The 17,775-nt window shown below is 66.2% G+C and overlaps 2 protein-coding genes across 4 annotated transcripts; both read right to left on the reverse strand.

The window, feature by feature from the left end:
• Positions 1–679: 679 nt before the first annotated feature.
• On the reverse strand, positions 680–4,529 carry TMEM98 (transmembrane protein 98). 2 transcript variants are annotated; one of them, XM_074891865.1, is made up of 7 exons: positions 4,448–4,529; positions 2,276–2,465; positions 1,922–2,053; positions 1,601–1,634; positions 1,400–1,515; positions 1,238–1,297; positions 680–973 (listed from the first exon to the last, which is right to left on the reverse strand). In XM_074891865.1, exons 2-7 carry the CDS (start codon positions 2,404–2,406, stop codon positions 769–771), a joined length of 678 nt encoding a protein of 225 aa, XP_074747966.1. In that variant the 5' UTR covers positions 2,407–2,465; positions 4,448–4,529; the 3' UTR covers positions 680–768. The 2 variants fall into 2 exon arrangements, with proteins under 2 accessions (XP_074747966.1, XP_074747965.1); XM_074891864.1 differs by lacking the exon at positions 4,448–4,529 and adding an exon at positions 3,258–3,333.
• A 1,073-nt stretch (positions 4,530–5,602) lies between these two features.
• On the reverse strand, positions 5,603–17,407 carry ARHGAP27 (Rho GTPase activating protein 27). 2 transcript variants are annotated; one of them, XM_074891779.1, is made up of 16 exons: positions 17,268–17,407; positions 16,318–17,012; positions 12,638–13,066; positions 10,927–11,142; positions 10,553–10,663; positions 10,388–10,455; positions 10,195–10,282; positions 8,872–8,976; positions 8,348–8,446; positions 8,181–8,271; positions 7,879–8,004; positions 7,488–7,586; positions 7,109–7,186; positions 6,821–6,955; positions 6,358–6,463; positions 5,603–6,253 (listed from the first exon to the last, which is right to left on the reverse strand). In XM_074891779.1, the coding sequence occupies exons 2-16, from the start codon at positions 16,990–16,992 to the stop codon at positions 6,076–6,078; spliced, it is 2,604 nt and encodes an 867-aa protein (XP_074747880.1). In that variant the 5' UTR covers positions 16,993–17,012; positions 17,268–17,407; the 3' UTR covers positions 5,603–6,075. The 2 variants fall into 2 exon arrangements, with proteins under 2 accessions (XP_074747880.1, XP_074747881.1); XM_074891780.1 differs by lacking the exons at positions 16,318–17,012; positions 17,268–17,407 and adding an exon at positions 14,612–14,703.
• Positions 17,408–17,775: the final 368 nt, after the last annotated feature.

Consider the following 17,775-nt stretch of genomic DNA (forward strand, 5'->3'; position numbering starts at 1 on the left):
CGCGGCCTCAGCCCGGAGCGGGGGGATCGTCCCGCGGGCTCGCTCCTGGGGCGGGAGCACCCCTAAACCACCCCCAAATCCTCCCCAGAGCGCCCCAACCTCCTCCCACCCCCCCACCAACACCTCCCAGCCCCTCCCCACCACCTGCAATCCCCCACAACCCCCCCGGACCCCCAAATCCCCTCCAATCCCCCCAAAATCCCCATCCCCCGAAACCCACCCAACCCCCCAAGTCCCTTCTAAACCCCCCAACCCCCCCTTCTCCCCCCACCTCCACAAACCCAACGTTTCCCCCCCCAGCCCCCCCAATCCCCTCCCAAACCCCCAACCCCCCCAAACCCTCCCTAAACTCCCAACCCCACAAGCCACCTCCAAATCCCTGCGACCCCCCCCAAGTCCTCCCCAACGTTGCTGCCAAACCCCCCTCAACCCCCTCAACTCCCCCCCAGCTGCTCCGAACTCCCTCGATCTCCCCTAAATCCCCCCAAACGCTCCTACCCCCCCCGTCAAACCACCAAGCCTCCCTAGATCCCCTCTAAATCCCCCTAAACGCCCCCAAACCCTCTGTAAACTCCCAATCTCCCCCCCCAAGGCCCCCCAAACCCCCTCATCCTCCCTCAACCCCCCCCTCATCCTCCCTCAACCCCCCCCCACAGCCAGAGACCACAGAGCCAGGCCAGACCCAGAGACACCCATGATGGGGGGGGGGACACGATACCCCAGGGGCTTTATTGCCAATGGGGGTGCCGGGGTGGGGTGGGGCGGGTCTCAGATGGCCGACTGCTCCTGCCGGAAGGCCTCGGTGGCCGGTGGCCGGTCGGTCTCGGTGGCCATGGCGGCTTGGCGCAGAACCGCCATGTGCTCCTCGGCGGCCGCCAGCGACCGCTCGACCCAGTGGCGGGCAGCGGGCTGGCGGCAGGCGCTGCGGGTCACCAGCACCAGGTGACTGACCGACAGCAGCAGCGCCGCCGCCCTGCGGGGACACGGTGGCCTTGTCACCTCCCGCCCTGTGTCAGGCAAGGGGGGGTGGCTTTGCCACCGGAGCGTGGCTCGTGCCTTGGTTTCCCCATCTGTAGCACAGGGGTGTGGAGGTCCCATCCCCCCCCTCCCGGCCCCATCCTGTTGGGTCACCCCGCAGTGGTTGTCCCCAGCTATGTGGCACTGGTGTTGGCCCCCCCGCCTTGCCATGGGTGTCCCCCCACCCAAGGAGCGTCCCCGTCCCTCCCGCCAGCGTCACCTCGCGTCCAGCAGTTTGGGGTCCAGCGGCGGGTACATGGATCTCACCACGTCGTCCACCCTGCCAGCGGGGACGGCGTTAACCCCAGGGGACACCACGGTGACATGCCCCCAATCCATCACCCCCCCCCCCCCCAGAGCCCTGGGACCCCCCTGTCATCACCTGGGGCTGATGCGTTTGGCCACCACGATGATGTCACCCAGGCTGGCGGGGGACTTCACGCGGGCGCCCGAGCCCATGGTCATGGCCACCAGCTTCTCCGTCAGTGTGTGGCAGATCTGGGGGGGGGGACACAGACACAACGGGAGTGGGGCCAGGGTGCTCGGTGCCACCATTGCCACCAGTGCCACCCCCTGGACTCACCTTCAGGATGGCGATGCAGTGGGACACCAGACCCCTGTGGAGAGGGAGGAGGGGGTGAATCCGGGCAGACCCCCCCCCCTCCCGCCTCGACCCTGTACCCCCCCTCCACCTGCCTGCCCACACCCCGTGTCCCCAGACCCTTGGGGACATTCCCACCCAGAGACCAGCTTGAGGACCATCCCTTGAGACCAGCCATGGCTTGGTGACCCCCCAAATCTCTGCTACCTGCATCCCATGATGGGGGGGGTTGGCACTGCAAGGGAGTCCCCCGCAACGGTGGGGGGGACACAGGACACTGGGGGGGGGACAACACACACTTACGAGGCGTCCTCGACCCAGTCCTCGTTCTCCAGGATGGCCTCGATGTGGGGGTTGGTGATCACCACGTCATCCAGCTCCAGCTCCGAGGGCTCTGACGGTGTCTCAGTGGTCCCCATCAGGTCCACAATGGGTCTGTTGGGGACACGGGGGACATCCCTGGGGACAGGGCCACCTCCTCGGGCTCCCCCCCCTCCCTAATGCCCTGATGATGCTGGACATGTCCCCAGCATCGTCCCCCTGATGGTGATGGACATGTCCCCAGCATTGTCCCCAGCCCATGGGGTTTGGGGTCCCTCCCTGACCCCCTTCACCCGGTGGGCACGGGGACAATGCCACCCCCGCGGGATCACTCACTTGGTGTCGTAGTGGTGCCGGAGGTCTTTGGGGTGGCAGTACCGCTGCCGGCAGACCACCACCAGCGCCACGAAGGACGCCAGGAAGATGGTGGCCAGCACCCCGATGGCCACGATGACAACTGTCTCCATGGCTGGTCCCCGCCGGGGGGGTGGCTCAGGCGTCTGATGCCATCCTGGCACGGCGGGGTCTGCGGTGATGGGGGCACCAGGGAGACGTTGGGAACCCCGCAGATGCTCTTCTCCCCACCCTGCACCCCAAAATGCCACCCCAGATGGATCCCTGGCCCAGGGGGGTCCTTCCAGAGGGACCAGGGGGAGGGGGTGATGCAGGGTGTAGCAGGATTGGGCCACGGTATGTGGGGGGCTGCCCCCCTCCTGCCACCACAGCCATGGTGACACGGGGCAGGAGCTGGGGTCAGGAGAGTGAGGTCTGGGCCATACGGGGCTGTAGGGACCCCCAGAGCCTGGTCCCTATGGGCCATGGGGACCCCCAGAGCCTGGTCCTTATGGGGCCATGGGGACCCCCAAAGCCTGGTCCCTATGGGCCATGGTGACCCCCAGAGCCTGGTCCCTATGGGGCCATGGGGACCCCCAGAGCCTGGTCCTTATGGGGCCATGGGGACCCCCAGAGCCTGGTCCCTATGGGCCATGGTGACCCCCAAAGCCTGGTCCCTATGGGGCCATGGGGTCCCCCAGAGCCCAGTCCCTACAGGCCATGGGGACCCCCAGAGCCCAGTCCCTGTGGGGCTATAGGGACCCCAAAGCCTGGCCCTAATGGGGCCATGGGGAGCCCCCAAGCCCTCCCCGACGCAGCAGCGGGGCCTCCGAGTCCCCGTCCCCAGGGGCAGGACACCCGGCCATGCCAGAGCCACCTGGGACCCCCGTGTCACTGTGCAGGTCCCCAGCGGGTGCCCACCCTGGGGTGGGGCAGGACACCCCATCCTGCCGGGGTGGGGGGCACCCAGCCCTGCCCTCCCTACCTGCTGCCAGCCGGGAGTCACTGCCGGGGACGGGGACACGGGGACGGTGCCACTTCCGCACCGTGCGTGCAAACACCGCCAGCTCCTGACCTTTACACCCTGACTAATACCTGGGCCCCCCCACCGGGGAGGGGAGGGGGGGGAGTGCCAGATGTGCCCCCCCCAACCCTCCACCCTGCTCCCCAGCACATCCCCCCCCTCCCAACTTTTTTTTTCCCCTAAATCCCATTGAATTTTAAGCCAGGTTTAGTGATTTGGCTTAAATTTCCAGGCCGGGTGCACTTGTCCCCACCCTCCCCACCACGTAGGGCTGGGGACAGTGTGGGGGGGGGACACGGTGGCCCTGTCCTCCCCCCACTTTCCCACTGTGATTAATGCCTTAAGAGGGATTTTGGCCACCAAAGCCGGTTTCTGTGCCGTAACCCCTTGGTGCCTGGTCCTGGGGGGGGTGACGGGGGTGACAGCCCGGGGGGGGTCCCCACCCTCTGGCCCGGGGCTGGGGGGGTCCCTGTCCCCAGTTGGGTTGGGGTCGGATCCTGCCCGTGCAGCGCCGAGCACTGGGGAGGTCTGGTGGCGGCAAGGGGAAGTGGGGGGGCCCTGAGGGGGATGGGGGGTCGCTGCTGGGGAGGTCTGGGGGGGCCCTGGGAGGGTCTGGGAGGGGGTGTTGCTGCTGGGGGGGTGTCCGGGGGCCTCTGTGAGGCTCGGGGGCGTCCGCTGCTGGTGGTTGGTCGCGGTCCCGGGTCCTGCACAGCCCCGGTTGCGGGGTGGGGGGGGCGGGGAGCGGGTCTGATGGGGGTCCCGTATGGCCCTCGGGGGGGTCACTCCGGGGGTCCCAAGGCGGGGGGTTCTCTCTGGGTGTCCTGCACGGCTCTAGGGGGGGGCATCGGTCCCAAGGGTCCCCTCCAGCCCCGGGGGTCCCGTACGGCCGCGGGGGGGGGAAGCGGTGGGCGGGCGCCTCCGGGGGGTCCGAAGGGGCGGGGGGGGGGGGGGGAAGGTGATCGCTGCGGGGACCCCACACGGCCCCGGGGGGGGGTCACTCCGCGGGTCACGAGTGGGGGGGGTCACCCCGGGGTCCCCTCCCGCCCCGCGGTGTCGCGCTCCCCCCGCGACGGGTCCCTGCGCGGGACCGGAGGGAGCGACCCCCTTCCCCCCCGCCCGCTCCCCCGGTGCCCCCCCGGCCCCCCCCGCACCTGGAGCCGCTCCGCGGCGGCCGCGCACAAGATGGAGCCGGGGCGGGGGGCGCGGAGCGGGGCCGGCAGCGGGGCTCTGCCCCCGCCCGCCCCCCCCGGCCGGCACCGCCCCCGCCCGCCCCCCGGGACCCCGGCCCGGCCCCGCCCGCCGCTCCGCCCCGCCCCGGAGGGGCCCGAGGTGTCCCCGCGGGGACCCGAAGTTTCCCCTTCGTGTCCCCACTGCATCCCAAAGTGTCCCCGTCGCGTCCCCTCGTGTCCCAAAATGTCCCCACTGCACCCCAAAGTGTCCCCCGCGGGTCCCAAACTGCCCCTGCTGCACATCCTCGAGGCATCCTCTTGTCCCCCAAGGTATCCCCTTGTGTCCCCAAATCTCCTCACTCCCTGTCCTGTCCCCGTTGTGTCCCCTTGTGTCCCAAAGTGCCCCCGCTGCACCTTTGAAGCATCCTCTTGTGCCCAGTGTCCCCACTGCATCCCAAAGGGTCTCTGTCATGACCCCTTGTGGCCTCTTGTGTCCCCAAGTGTCCCCACTACATCCCAAAGTAACCCCACTGCACCCCTAAGTGCCCTTGATGTGTCCCCAAGTGTCCCCGCTGCATCCCAAAAGTGTCCCCTCTGTATCCCAGCCATCCCCACTGTGTCCCAAACCCCTGCCATATGCTGACCTGACCCCGTTGTGTCCCAAAACATCCTCCTCATGTCCCTGCCGTGCCCTTTAGTGTCACCCATTATGTCCCAAAGCATTTCATTTGTGTCCCTTACTGTCCCTTTTGTGTTCCATACTGTCCTGGTTGTGTCCCAAATTGTCTCCGTCATGACCCAAAGTGTCCCCACCCCAGAGGGGTGACTCTGAGTGACGGGAGCTCATGTCCCACTGGCACCCACTCCCCACCACATCGCTCTCAGCACCCGTCCCCAAGGCCTGTGGTGACACTTGCGATGACACGGGGTTTGGCGATGTCAGCCAGGAAAGGTGCCCCAAAGCACAGGGGGTCACCATGGTGGCCGGCTGTCCCACCCCTCTGGGGCTGCCGAGGTCACCTCTTCCTCGTGGAGCACAAAGGGCACATCTTGTCCCCAAGGGTCACCAGGAGCCAAGGGGCACTGAGCCCCCGCTGTGTCACCCATGTCCCTGGGGATGTCCCCGTGCTCTGCCAGCATGGCTGAACGGGCTCTTTATTCGGGAGCACGGCGGCGGGCTCCGGCCGCGGCACAGCCCGGCTTCTCCCTGTCCTTCCCGCCGGTGGCACCGTCCCCGCGGGCACTGCCCGGCCGGGCACCTCCGTCCTCTCATCCCGGGGTCTGTGCCGCTGGCCTTTGCGAGCTGGGGACCGCAGGGCTCCATCGTCCCCTCTTGACCCCACACACCCCCTGGGGCTCAACGTCCATGGATCCGGCCCCAGCGGGAGCGGGTGGCAGAGCAGGACGGGGCGCTCGGGGTGCCCCCGGCTCCGGCACCCATCCCTCGAGCCGCATCCTGAGCGAGCCAGGCCACCGTGCCGCCCTTCATCGAGCCCACGATTGCCACCATCCATCGTCCGAGGTGACACACGGCCCAGTCCTTCCCTTGAGACGCCGCTCCTTCATGCCCCCACTGCTGGGCTTGTCCCCACGCCGGTCCCCAGGGGGTTTTAGCCGTCGGGGAAGATGTAGCTGTACTGGTTGAGGATGTGCTCCACCACCTGGTTCTGGAAGACCATGTGCATGGCCATGTTCCCCTCCTCGCTCGCCGGCCGCAGCAACGTGGGGCCGAAGACGATGGCGATGCTCTGCACCGACATGCGGTTCTCCTCCTTGTACTCGATAACCCTGCGGGGACGAGGGACGGTGTCACCCAGCATGTCCCCAAACCCAAGTCCTGTCCCCTCTTCTTGCTACCAGCTTGGGTTTGGGGGGAGTGAGACGGGTGTCACCTGCAGAGGTGGCGGAACAGGACCTTCATGGTGTCATGGTGGGCGGGCGGGAGGGAGAACACCAGGTCACGGACGCACCGGCCCCTCCTGGTCGGGTCCTGCATCTCTGCAAAGGGAGGGAAGACACAGTGGGGTGATGGATCCGGCAGCCGGAGCATCCGTCCCCGTCCCTGTCTCCATCCCCATCCCCACCCCATCCCTGTCTCCATCCCCATCCCCATCCCTATGCCATCCCCATCCCCACCCCATCCCATCCCCATCCCTATCCCCATCCCCATCCCTATCCCCATGCCATCCCCATCCCATCCCCACACCATCCCCACCCCATCCCCATCCCCATCCCCACCCCATCCCCATCCCACCCCATTCCCACCCCATCCCCATCTCCACCCCACCCCACCCCACCCCATCCCCATCCCATCCCCATCCCCATCCCCATCCCGTCCCTGTTCCCAGGCCTCACTGATGGCAGCAATGAACTTGTCGAAGTGGCTGAAGGGGACAAGTGGCTCTGGCAGCTCCCGGAAGAAAAGCTTCAGCGCCCCGGTGACAACGTGGATGTCCTCCCAGCGCCCGTCATCCAGGTCCAGGTGCTCGTCTGTGGGGCCGGGACAGCACCTCAGGCAGGTCCCAGAGCCCCAGGGACGGGGCAGGGTCCCTGTCCCCTCCCTCCGCGGCCGAAGCCCCTTTGCCCTGCCCTTGGAGGGGGTTTATAACCCATTTGCCCCCTTGTCACCGTGCGTGACCTTACCGTGCTCCACTTTGTAGCGCAGTTTCTGGACGGTGGCCAGGTTGCCGCTGACCCGGTACAGCCCGTCGATGTCCAGACCTGGCAGAGGACGGTGGTGGAGATGGGGGGAAAACTCTTGGTTAACCACAACCCGCCTTGGGATGTGACACCAGCTACCACCGAGTGAGCTCTCTGTACCCACATGTCCCCACTGTCCCCTGGAAGGTGCCCACAGCCGGGTGGCACACGGTGACAGCGACCGGTACGGCCGTGCCTGTGCCCGCAGAGCCAGCACAGGGATTCCAGAGAAAACCCAACCACCACATTTCAGCTTTACCCAGAGCTGTCCCCATCCCCGTGCTCCCCGCGTTGTCCCTGTCCCCAGGCCCCGGGGCAGTACCTCTCCTCTCCACGGTCTGGATGCACTGCAGGACGAAGCGCGGCACCGTCCCCCTCTCCCGCTCGCACAACGCTTGCAGGGAGCAGCCGAAAACCTGATCTGGAAAAACCAACGGGGACTTGAGCACGACTGGCTGACACCGAAAGGATGCCTGACAGCAGGTCAGGGGTGGGGGACAGGGTTGGGGACATCGCGGAGGGTCCCATGCCCATGTGGGCGTGACACCGGCGTGGCTGGAGGTGATGGGACATGCCCAAGCCCATCGCCATGATGTTGGGTTGGGTTTGGGCTTGGTCCCCCAACCCTCTGTCCCAGCTCCCTCCTTGGATGTCCCCACCCACCTTCCAGCCTGGGGACACCCCGAGGGGGCTCAGCCCCATCCCAGACCCACCCTTGATGTAGCCCCGCTCACGCAGGGACTGCAGCGTCGGCCGCCTCTGCAGGAACTTGCGGAGTTTGTTCCGGACTTTGCTGGAGTCGCTCTCGCCGCTGGCACTGCCCATCGCCTGCCCGGCCGCTGGCGGGGACAGGACACGGGTCAGCGTCATCCTGAGGGACCGGGGTGCTCCTGGCATGTCCCACCACCACGGGGAGCTGGGGACACCCGGGGGTGGCCACCCCCACCCTGCCCAGTGGCTGGTTTTGCCGGCGCCACCGCGATGCCCGTCCCTGTGCCGGGATCCCTGAGCTCACCTGCCCTCTTCTCCTCGCTGCCCCCCAGCTTCTCCCGGGAGCCGAATTCAGCCCCACTTTCGGCATCCTCCTCGCCGGGGAGGTCGGTGCCCTAAGGAAGGGGCAGTGTCAGACCCCCGTGCCCATCCCCGCGGTGGCAGGGTGGGGGTCGGCGGGCGCCCGCTCACCCGCCTGCCGATGCTGTCGGCGATCGCCTTCTGCCAGGCAGCGATGATCTGCTCCGAGTCGTGCTGGATGAGGAACTCCGAGCCCTCCCGGGTCTTCAGCTGTGGGAGCAGCGGGCAGCGGTCAGGGCAGGGCCGGGGGGTTGCCCACATTTGGCCACAACCATCCAGCTTTGGGGGCCAGGTTGTGGCTGAGAACGGCACCCAACTCATTACACTGATGACTGCTGCCCTTTGCCAGTGAGCTGGGGCGGCTGGAAACTTTCTCCCCATGCAAAGCCCAAGAGGAAAAACCCTCCAAGAGCGGGGACGTCCCTTGGTGACCTGTCCATGCCCTTAGGAAAGGGACAGTGGCCGGCAGCACAGCACGTCCCCTTGCTCCCAGCCTGGGGACATCAGGGCATGTCCCCACCACCTCCACTGCTGGTGGGATGAACCAGGTGGGTGTTGGCATCGCCACCACCCCACGGACCACACGTGGACCCCGACAAGTGACCGTTGTCCCCCCCCACTGTCACCCAGCTCACCTCCAGGACGTGCTTCTTGCTGGACTTGTCCTTGCCAGCCCAGGCAAGGGTGGCCCCGCGCAGCTCCACCGTGTGCTCAGGGGTGGTCAGGGTGCTGGGGTGCCGCTGTGGGAGCAAGGGAACAGGGTGGCACCGCTGGCACCCACCCGGAGGTGATGGGGACACCGGGGCCCTGCTCTGTGGGAGGTCTGCGGGCTTTCCTCCTCCAGAAAGGCAGGAGTGGCCAATGTCCCCTGTGGGACACCTCCGTCCCCTCCCATGGCACCGGGGTCTCTCTGCAGGACCAGGACATGGTGCTGCTGCTGTGGGGTGGGTGTCGTGGTCACCAGCTTGGGGACAGCTGGGCCCTACAGCTGCCATCACCTCATGGGACACCCCCAGCCCTGCCCGAGGACCCCAGGGGTCTTCAGCTTTAGGGTCCCTCTTGGTGAGAGCACCGTGCAGGAGCAGCATGACATGGGGAAAGGAGTCGGGGTGGCTGTCCCCAGGGAGGGGACAGTCCCTTGGGGTTTTCACAGGGGAAGAGCAGCACACTCGCTTGCTCTCCCCATGCCCTGGGTTTCGGGGTGCTTTGGCCACGCTCCCCCTCCATCCAGCCCCTCTCCATGCCTGTTTGCCAGAAGGGCCCCCCCAGACAGAGCCCTGCACCCACATCCCAGCAGTGGAGCCAGCACTGCGTCCCCCATCCCCCGTCCCCGAGGTCTGTCCCCTCTCCGTCCCCTGCTGCCGTCGCCGCAGGGTGTTGCAAGACCCTCTGCAGCTTCTACATCCGGGGGGGCGGGTTGAGTCAGGCACCGCTTCCTCCCTGCTCGCCCTGACGAGTTCCATGCACTCGTTACATCCCCTGACACCCCCCCCCGGCCCCGTCCCACACAGGGAGAGCGTGTGGGTGCAAGGGGAGGTGTGAGCACACGTGTGCCAGCGTGCAGGGTGCTGGGCCTGTCCTGTGGGTCCTGGCTCCATCCCATGGGTGCTGGCTCCCTCCCATGGGTCCTGGCCCCATCCTGCAGGTGCTGACCCCATCCTGTGGGTCCTTGCCCTATCCCATGGGTGCTGACTCTGTCCCATAGGTGCTGGCCTCATTCCATGTGTGCTGGTCCCATCCCATGGCTGCTGGCCCCATCCAGTGATTGCTGGCCTCATCCTACAGGTACTGGCCCTGTGCCATGGGTACTGGTCCCATGCTACAGCTGCTGGCCCCATCCTACAAGTGCTGGCCCTGTCCTGTGGGTGTTGGCCCTGTCCCATGGGTGCTGGCCCCATCCTATGGGTGGTGGCCCCATCCCATGGGTGGTGGCCCCACCAAGGCCATTGGGGTCTTACCAAGGCACCGGCAGCTGAGTGCTTGGAGTCCTTGAAGAAGGTGAGGATCCCCCCCTCCAGCACTGTCCAGGAGGAGCTCCAGTTCTTCCTGGGGAGCAGAGGGGGGGTCACACAGGGCGACAGCATAGTCCCTGTCCCCTCTGCCCCCCGGGACCTCCTTCTCCGGTGGCAGGGGACACCAGGACGTGCTTACCGGAGCCGCTTCCCTCTGTCCACTGTCTTGGTCCGGTTGAGCACCCCAGCTTTCTCGAGGCTTTTAAACTGGAAGGCAAAGCGTGGGGATGGGGTCAGGTTTGCCCCCTGTCCTCCCTGGTGCCAGGGTGGGGAAGGGCTGTCTGCCCCTCCCCAGGGTGCTCACCTTCTCCTCCTTGAGCCCCAGTGCTGGTGCCGTGGTGCTGTGCCAGGCAAAGAGCCCGCTGTCCTGGCTGGAGCTGCTGCTGGCCCGGTCGTGACGGCTGCCCGACGGCACCTGGGGAGGGAGGGAGGGGGTGGGTGATGCCGGAGGTGCCAGATGGGTGCTGGGCTTTGCACCCACTGCACCCCACAGCCCCCACCCTCTGCTTCTGCGGCCCCATGAGGATGCTCATCCCCTGGCAGACACCCCTGTTCCCATCTTTGTCCCTCTCCCAGTCCCCATCCTCATCCCTGCTCCTATCCCTACTCCCATCCCTGTGCTACACCCATCCCCGTCCTACACCCATCCCCATCCCGCCCCTGTCCCTGTCCCCATACCGTGTCGGAGGTGAAGTGCTCGGGGCAGAACACGGATCCCTCGGGATGGCTGTGCCCGTACCAGCCCGGGGGTGAGCCCAGCTCCTCGGGGCACCTCGGGGACAAAGAGAGAGCAGCCCCTTGATCGTAGGAGCCCACGGGCGAATAGTCCTCCTCGGGATAACCCTGCAGCTCATCTGGACACAGGTTGGGATAGTCCGTTTCCGGAGTGGGCGGCTGGAGAGAAGAGCCAGGTCAAGATCTTGTGCCCCACCAAGAGCATCCGCATCCCGAAGCTGTGGCCAGCCCAGATGGGGGCTGCCCCACCTCCACCATCTCCCTCTCCCTCTCCCTCTCCCTCTCCCTCTCCCTCTCCCTTCCCATCCCTGTCTCCATCTCCATCTCACTCTCTGTCTCCATTTCCATCTCCGTCTCCATCTCTGTCACCATTTTCATCTTCATCTCGGGCTCTGTTCCCCATCCCCACCTCATCTCCATCCCCCTCTCATGTCCATGTCCATGTCCATGTCCATGTCCATGTCCATGTCCATCCCCATCTCCATCTCCATCTCCATCCCCATCTCCATCTCCATCTCTATCCCCATCTCCATCTCCATCTCCATCTCATCTCCATCTCCAGCCCCATCTCCATCTCCATCTCCATCTCCATCTCCATCTCTATCCCCATTCCCATCTCCATCTCCATCTCCATCTCCACTCCATCTCCATCTCTATCCCCATCTCCATCTCCATCTCCATCTCATCTCCATCTCCATCCCCATCTCCATCCCCATCTCATCTCTATCCCCATCTCCATCTCCATCTCCATCTCATCTCCATCTCCATCCCCATCTCCATCTCCATCCCCATCTCCATCTCCATCTCTATCCCCATCTCCATCTCCATCTCATCTTCATCTCCATCCCCATCTCCATCTCCATCTCATCTCCATCTCCATCTCCATCTCCATCTTTATCCCCATTCCCATCTCCATCTCCATCTTCATCTCTATCCCCATCTCCATCTTCATCTCTATCCCCATGTCCATCTCCATCTCATCTCCATCTCCATCCCCATCTCCATCTCCATCTCATCTCCATCTCCATCCTCATCTCATCTCCATCTCCATCTCCATCTCCATCTCCATCTCCATCTCCATCTCCATCTCCATCTCCATCTCCATCTCCATCTCCATCTCCATCTTTATCCCCATCTCCATCTCCATCTCCATCTTCATCTCTATCCCCATCTCCATCTCCATCTTTATCCCCATCTCCATCTCCATCTCCATCTCCATCTTCATCTCTATCCCCATGTCCATCTCCATCTCATCTCCATCTCCATCCCCATCTCCATCTCCATCTCATCTCCATCTCCATCCTCATCTCATCTCCATCTCCATCCCCATCTCCATCTCCATCTCATCTCCATCTCCATCCCCATCTCCATCTCCATCTCCATCTCATCTCCATCTCCATCTCCATCTCCATCTCCATCTCCATCTCTATCCCCATCTCCATCTCCATCTCCATCTCCATCTCCATCTCCATCTCCATCTCTATCCCCATCTCCATCTCCATCTCCATCTCCATCTCCATCTCCATCTCCATCTCCATCCTCATCACCATCTCATCTCCATCTCCATCTCCATCTCCATCTCTTTCTCCGTTTCCATCTCCATCCCCATCTCCATCCCCCTCTGCATCATCCCCGCGCCCCGCTGGGTGCTCACCCTCTGCTCCATGGGACTGTACCGCGTCACCCCAGGGTACATATCCCCGGAGCTGCCTCCGTCTCCCGCGTGGGGGGGGTCCCACGACGTCTCACCTGTTACCGAATTATAGAAAAAAGCCTGTCCGCTGGCTTCATCCACGTACTGTTCCCACTCGGGAAACTCCGGGCTGTGGGCGAGCGAGGAGGCGGGAGAGGCGACGGGACTCACTCCATCTTCTGCCTGCCCAAAGGGACAGTCCCACGTGGTCTCGCCCGTCACCGGGTTATAATAAAACAAATGTCCACTGTCCGTATCCGTGTGGGTTTCCCAGTCCGACACGGAGCTGCCGGGCTCCTCCGGGGCTGAGCTGGCGGCTGCGGCTTCTTCCCGCAGCTCCTGGATGTTGAGGTAGATGGGGGTGGGCGGCTCCTCCGGGTCCTTGCGCGCCTGGAGGGGATACGGGTGGGTGACTTGGGTGCTGCGGTTGGCGATGGGTGCGGCGAGCCGTGGGGCAGAGCTGCTGGGGATGGCGTTCCTGGGATGTCCCCGCCGTGGTGCTCGGGCTGGCGGATGGGTGAGGGGCCGAGGAGCACGATCCTGCCCTGCCCCGGCTGCTGGGAGCTCCCATGGGGCAGGAGCTGTGAGCGATGGGTGGGCGGTGGAGGAGGGCACCCACAGCTCCCTCAGCACCCACACTGGGGCAGGGAGCACCCAGCTGGCAGCGGGGAGGAGTGTGCAGCCTGCGCACGTGGAGAGGGTTTGGGGTTGGGACATCGTGGTCCCCAGTGTCAGCACCCACCAGTACCCACGTCACCCACTGCGCCTGCACCCCCGGGATCTGCACCCGGGGCGTCGGCATCAGCACCCGGCACTTGCACCCACACTGTCAGCACCCACATCCTTGGCACCCAAACCGTGGACACCCCCCAACACCTGCACCAACGTCTGCAGCCCCAACAGCACCGACACGCCCCTCCCCTGCACCCCCAGCCTCTGCACCCACCTCACTGGCATCAGCACCCCAGCACTCGCCCCACATCACCTGCACCCACACATCAGCACCCTCAACACCAGCACCCTGGGACGTCTCCGACACCCACATCACCTGCACCCCCAGGCTCTGCCCTCACCAAGCAGCACCCAGACCATCTGCACCTTCACTGCCAGCACCCACATCACTGACACCTGCACCCACGTCACCAGCACCCAGACCACCAGCACCCACAGCCCCTGACACCCACCCCAGCACCCAGACCCTGCCAGTGAGCGGAGCCGGGTGCTGAGACCGACAGCCCCATCACCACATCCCCAAATGAGGCCCTGAGCACCCCTGGGGTGGCTGCCTGGCTGCTCCTGCTCCAGGGGGGCTGCTCAGGGTGGGGGGACATGTCCCCTGGGACCAGGCGGCTGCAGGCGGGTGGCTGTGGGCGGGGAATGCCCTCCTGGCACCCTTTGATCTCCCCAGTTTTACAGCCCCTGAGCCTCCCTCCAACGGCTGCGAGGACAAAGTTTCCCAACCCTGGCCCTGCCCGTCAGCCCGGGGTGGAGGGAAGAGTGGGTGGAGTGTCCCTGGGGTCACCCTGGAGCAGAGGGGGGCAAGGGACTGAGTGTCCTCAGAGACACCCCATCACCCTCCCCCCCTGTCACCCCATGACCTCCCCGCCGCGGCGAGTGGGGCCGGAAACCCAGCGCAAGAGGCCACCTTCATCTTGGGGACAAGGGACATGGGGGTGATAGTGGGGGACGCCTGGTGCAGAGACCCCCCAGCACCTCCCTCCCTCCCATGGGTGCATCCCTGGGGGTCTTCCTCCCCCTGGGGGTGGCTGGGTGCCCCTTGCCACTTTGCGACGGGCATCTTAGCACCCACCGGTGCCCAGTGCCACCTCCGTGGCGTAAACACCTGGGGGAAATTCGGGAAGGAGCTCGGAGGGTGGGGGTGACCCCACAACGCCACCCCCCCGCCGGCTGGGTGCACCCATGGGTGCTGCCTACCTTCCCCAAGTGCAGCAGCCGTGACACCCGGCTGCGGGACCGCTGCAGCGCACCCGATGCCCGGTCACCCATCTCGGTGGGCACCCCCCGGGGAGGGGCTCAGCCAGTGGGGCACCGAGAGGCTCCGGGGAGGCCGATGGCGCCCTGTGCCGGGCCCCGCGCCGGCCGCGCTTCCTGCTGGGGTTCGGGGAGCGGAAGAGCCGCCTCCGAGCCCGACGCTTGGCCCCGCGGCGGAATTGGCTTTTTTTGGGGTTGTTGTCACCCTGACTCCCACCACTCGTCACTCGTCACCTGCTCCGGCAAAGCCAAGGCCAACCGAGGACGGAATCGCACCGGGACGATGCTGTGCCGGGGATGCAGCCGGGGAAACTCCCCTCAAATTGAGGTTGGCCCATCTGGCATCGTCCTGCTCCACTGGCAATAGCACAGGGATGAGTCGGGGGGTTCCTGCGTCCCCCCAACACCGGGATCACCCCGTCTGATGCACACGGTGGCCAGGCCAAGGCCCCACCGCTGCCACCGCCGGTTGATTTTGGCACTGGTTGGGTTTAGGGGTGATGGCACCAGGTTTGGGGACCACCCTGGGTCCTTCCCGAGGGGGATCGGTGGCTGTGGGTGTGCAAAGAGCACCAGGGGTTAATCCGGCACAGCTGGGGTCACAGGGTGTAAAATGGGGTGTAAAACACAGCCTCCCCCCCTCGCCACCAGCACCCCTTTTCCTCTGGCAAAACACAGCCCCGGGCAGCACAACCCCTCGAGCCGCCCTCACGGGACAACGGGGCTCAGGGTGCTGCAGTTCCTGGGGTTACCCCAAAGAGAGGTGCTGGGGTGGGGGGGGACAAGGACGTGGGACCCCCCCCCCTCTGCCATCACCGTCTCACCCCACTGCGCCCCAGCCCCTGTCAGTGGCAGGCGAGCGGCTGGGGGACACCCCCCACCCTTGGGTGCCCCCCACAAGAGGGGTGCAGGAGGGAGCCCCGGGGGGGGCTGGAAAGGGCCCCTCACTACTTACTGGCGTGGGGCGAGCGTGGATTTTGGGGTGGTGGGGCGCCTGCCTTAGCTGGGGTGCACCCAGCACCCACCTCCGGCACTGGGTGCTGCGCTCAGGTGAGACACCCGCCCCGGCAGGGAGGAGCTGCTGTGCTTCCCTGTTAACCCCTTTCTGCCTCCTCTCACCCCGGGAATGCTGCTGCGATGGGGGGTGGGACTCCCCAAAGACCCCTGGGTGGCACTGGGCCCCCCCCCAGGGACCACGGGCACTGCAGGGCTCTGCACCCCAGCGGGATGCTGCTATGGGGGCAGAGTGGGGGGGGGTGGGAGAGCCCAGGGGTGCCCATAAGGGTGGGGAAACTGAGGCACGTTGCAGGGGGGGCTGAGCATGGACCGTGTTTGGGGTGGGTGCCCAGTGTGGGGGTCGCTCACCCCCTCCAGGTGATAATTGCTGGCAAACTGGTATGGGGGGGTTGGCTCACAGGTTTGCCCCATGGGCTCAGCTCAGTGGGGGGGACACGGGGGGTCCTGGTGGTGGCAGCAGTGCCGGGGAGCCCCTGAGTGTCACCCCACCCTGTGCTGGGTGTCACACGGTCATACCGGGGGCATTGAATCAGGCAGGGGACCTGGGCGTCCGGGCCCCACCCCCCCCTCCCTGCCACGCTCAACCCCCCCCAGCGCTGCTTTTGGGGACAGCACAGGGGATGTCACCATACCTGAGCCGCATGGCCAGACCCCGGCCACCTCCTGGCCACGTCCCTGTCCTTGCCGGGGGTGTAGAGGGTCTCGGAGCGGCTCTTGCTGAGCGGGTGAGTGTGTCCCGGAGGGTCCCCACGCGACCCTGTGGCGGTGGCACCGCGTGGTGCCGGCATCTCCCGTGCCAGGTCATCCAGGGAGTGCGAGGGTCGCACGGGCTCCGCGGGGTGGGGACTCAGCCCCGGGGGGACCCGAAAAGAGCTGAGTGCTGGCGGCGAGTCCCTCCTGGGCACTGAGTCCCTCCTGGGCACTGAGTCCCTCCGGGGCACCGAGTCCCTCCGGGGCACCGAGCATCCTCCGGCCGGCTCCTCCGTCTCGGCGGCGCCGATGAACCGATACTCGTAGGCTGGCGGCGGTGTGAGCGCGGCTGGATCCGTCCCGGTGGGCCCCGGCAGCGGGGGGTCGAGCGGGGCCGGGGTGGCGATGGGGGGCAGCTCCTTCACGTACTGGGCAGGGATGTAGAAGGGCCGGGTGTCCCCGCTCCTCTTGACGTGCCACCAGTGGTGGTTGGTGCGTTTCAGCAGGACGTAGCGCTCGTTGGGTTTGATGGAGACCAGGGTCCCGTCCTTGGCTCGGTACTCGAAGCCGTATTCCACCAGCACCAACGCTTCCTCCGCCGGCACCGCCGCCTCCATGGCCACCCCAGCACCTCCGCCTGCGGGAGACGGCGAGGGGAAAGGGCTGATGGCAGCTCCCAAACCCTCTTGGGGTGCGTGGGGACCCCGGGGGAGATGAGTTGGGGGGTCCCTGTCGAGCCCCAAGCCCATGTGGATGTTCCCCAAACCACCCGAACCCGCCTGAAACAGCCCCGGGGTCACCGCCACTGCCCTCGCCCACCATCCCCAAGCCCCCGAAGTCACCGAGCCCCAAGCGCCTGAGACCCTAAAGCTACTGAGCCCCCAAATCTCACCTCCAGCCGGTGTTGGGGTGCAGGCGGGGGCGGTGGGGCGCGCGGCAGCGGGTCTCGCTCGTGCCTGCGCCGGGCTGGTCTCGACTCGCCCCAGTTTCCTGCCAGCGTCTCACTGAAAGACGGGGCCGGGCTCCGCACCAGCGCTGGGTGCCCGGCCCCCGGCTGGAGGAGAGGGGCGGTGGGGACCCCCCTGTTTCCTCCCCTCGGGGCGGGAGGGAAGGGACGATGGCGGAGGGGACCCGCTGCCGCCCGGTCGAGGAAACGGCTCCTCGGGAGGTTCCTGCTGCAGGAAGGGCCCTGCCCCGCGGCTCAGCCGGGATCTGTGCTGCTGCCGGATCCGGCACGGCCTGCCCGGGCAGGGGGGATGGGACCCCCATTAGGGGGGTCCCATGGGACCTTTACTGCCCTGGATTTTGCCCCCCCTGCACCCAGGGAGTCCCACTGGGGTCCCTGTGCTGGTGGGTGCAGCCCAAACCCTCCCGACGTGGCGGAAAAGAACAACTGGAGA

Source organism: Strix uralensis, chromosome 22 (assembly GCF_047716275.1).
Source record: "Strix uralensis isolate ZFMK-TIS-50842 chromosome 22, bStrUra1, whole genome shotgun sequence".
Classification (NCBI taxonomy): Eukaryota; Metazoa; Chordata; class Aves; order Strigiformes; family Strigidae; genus Strix; species Strix uralensis.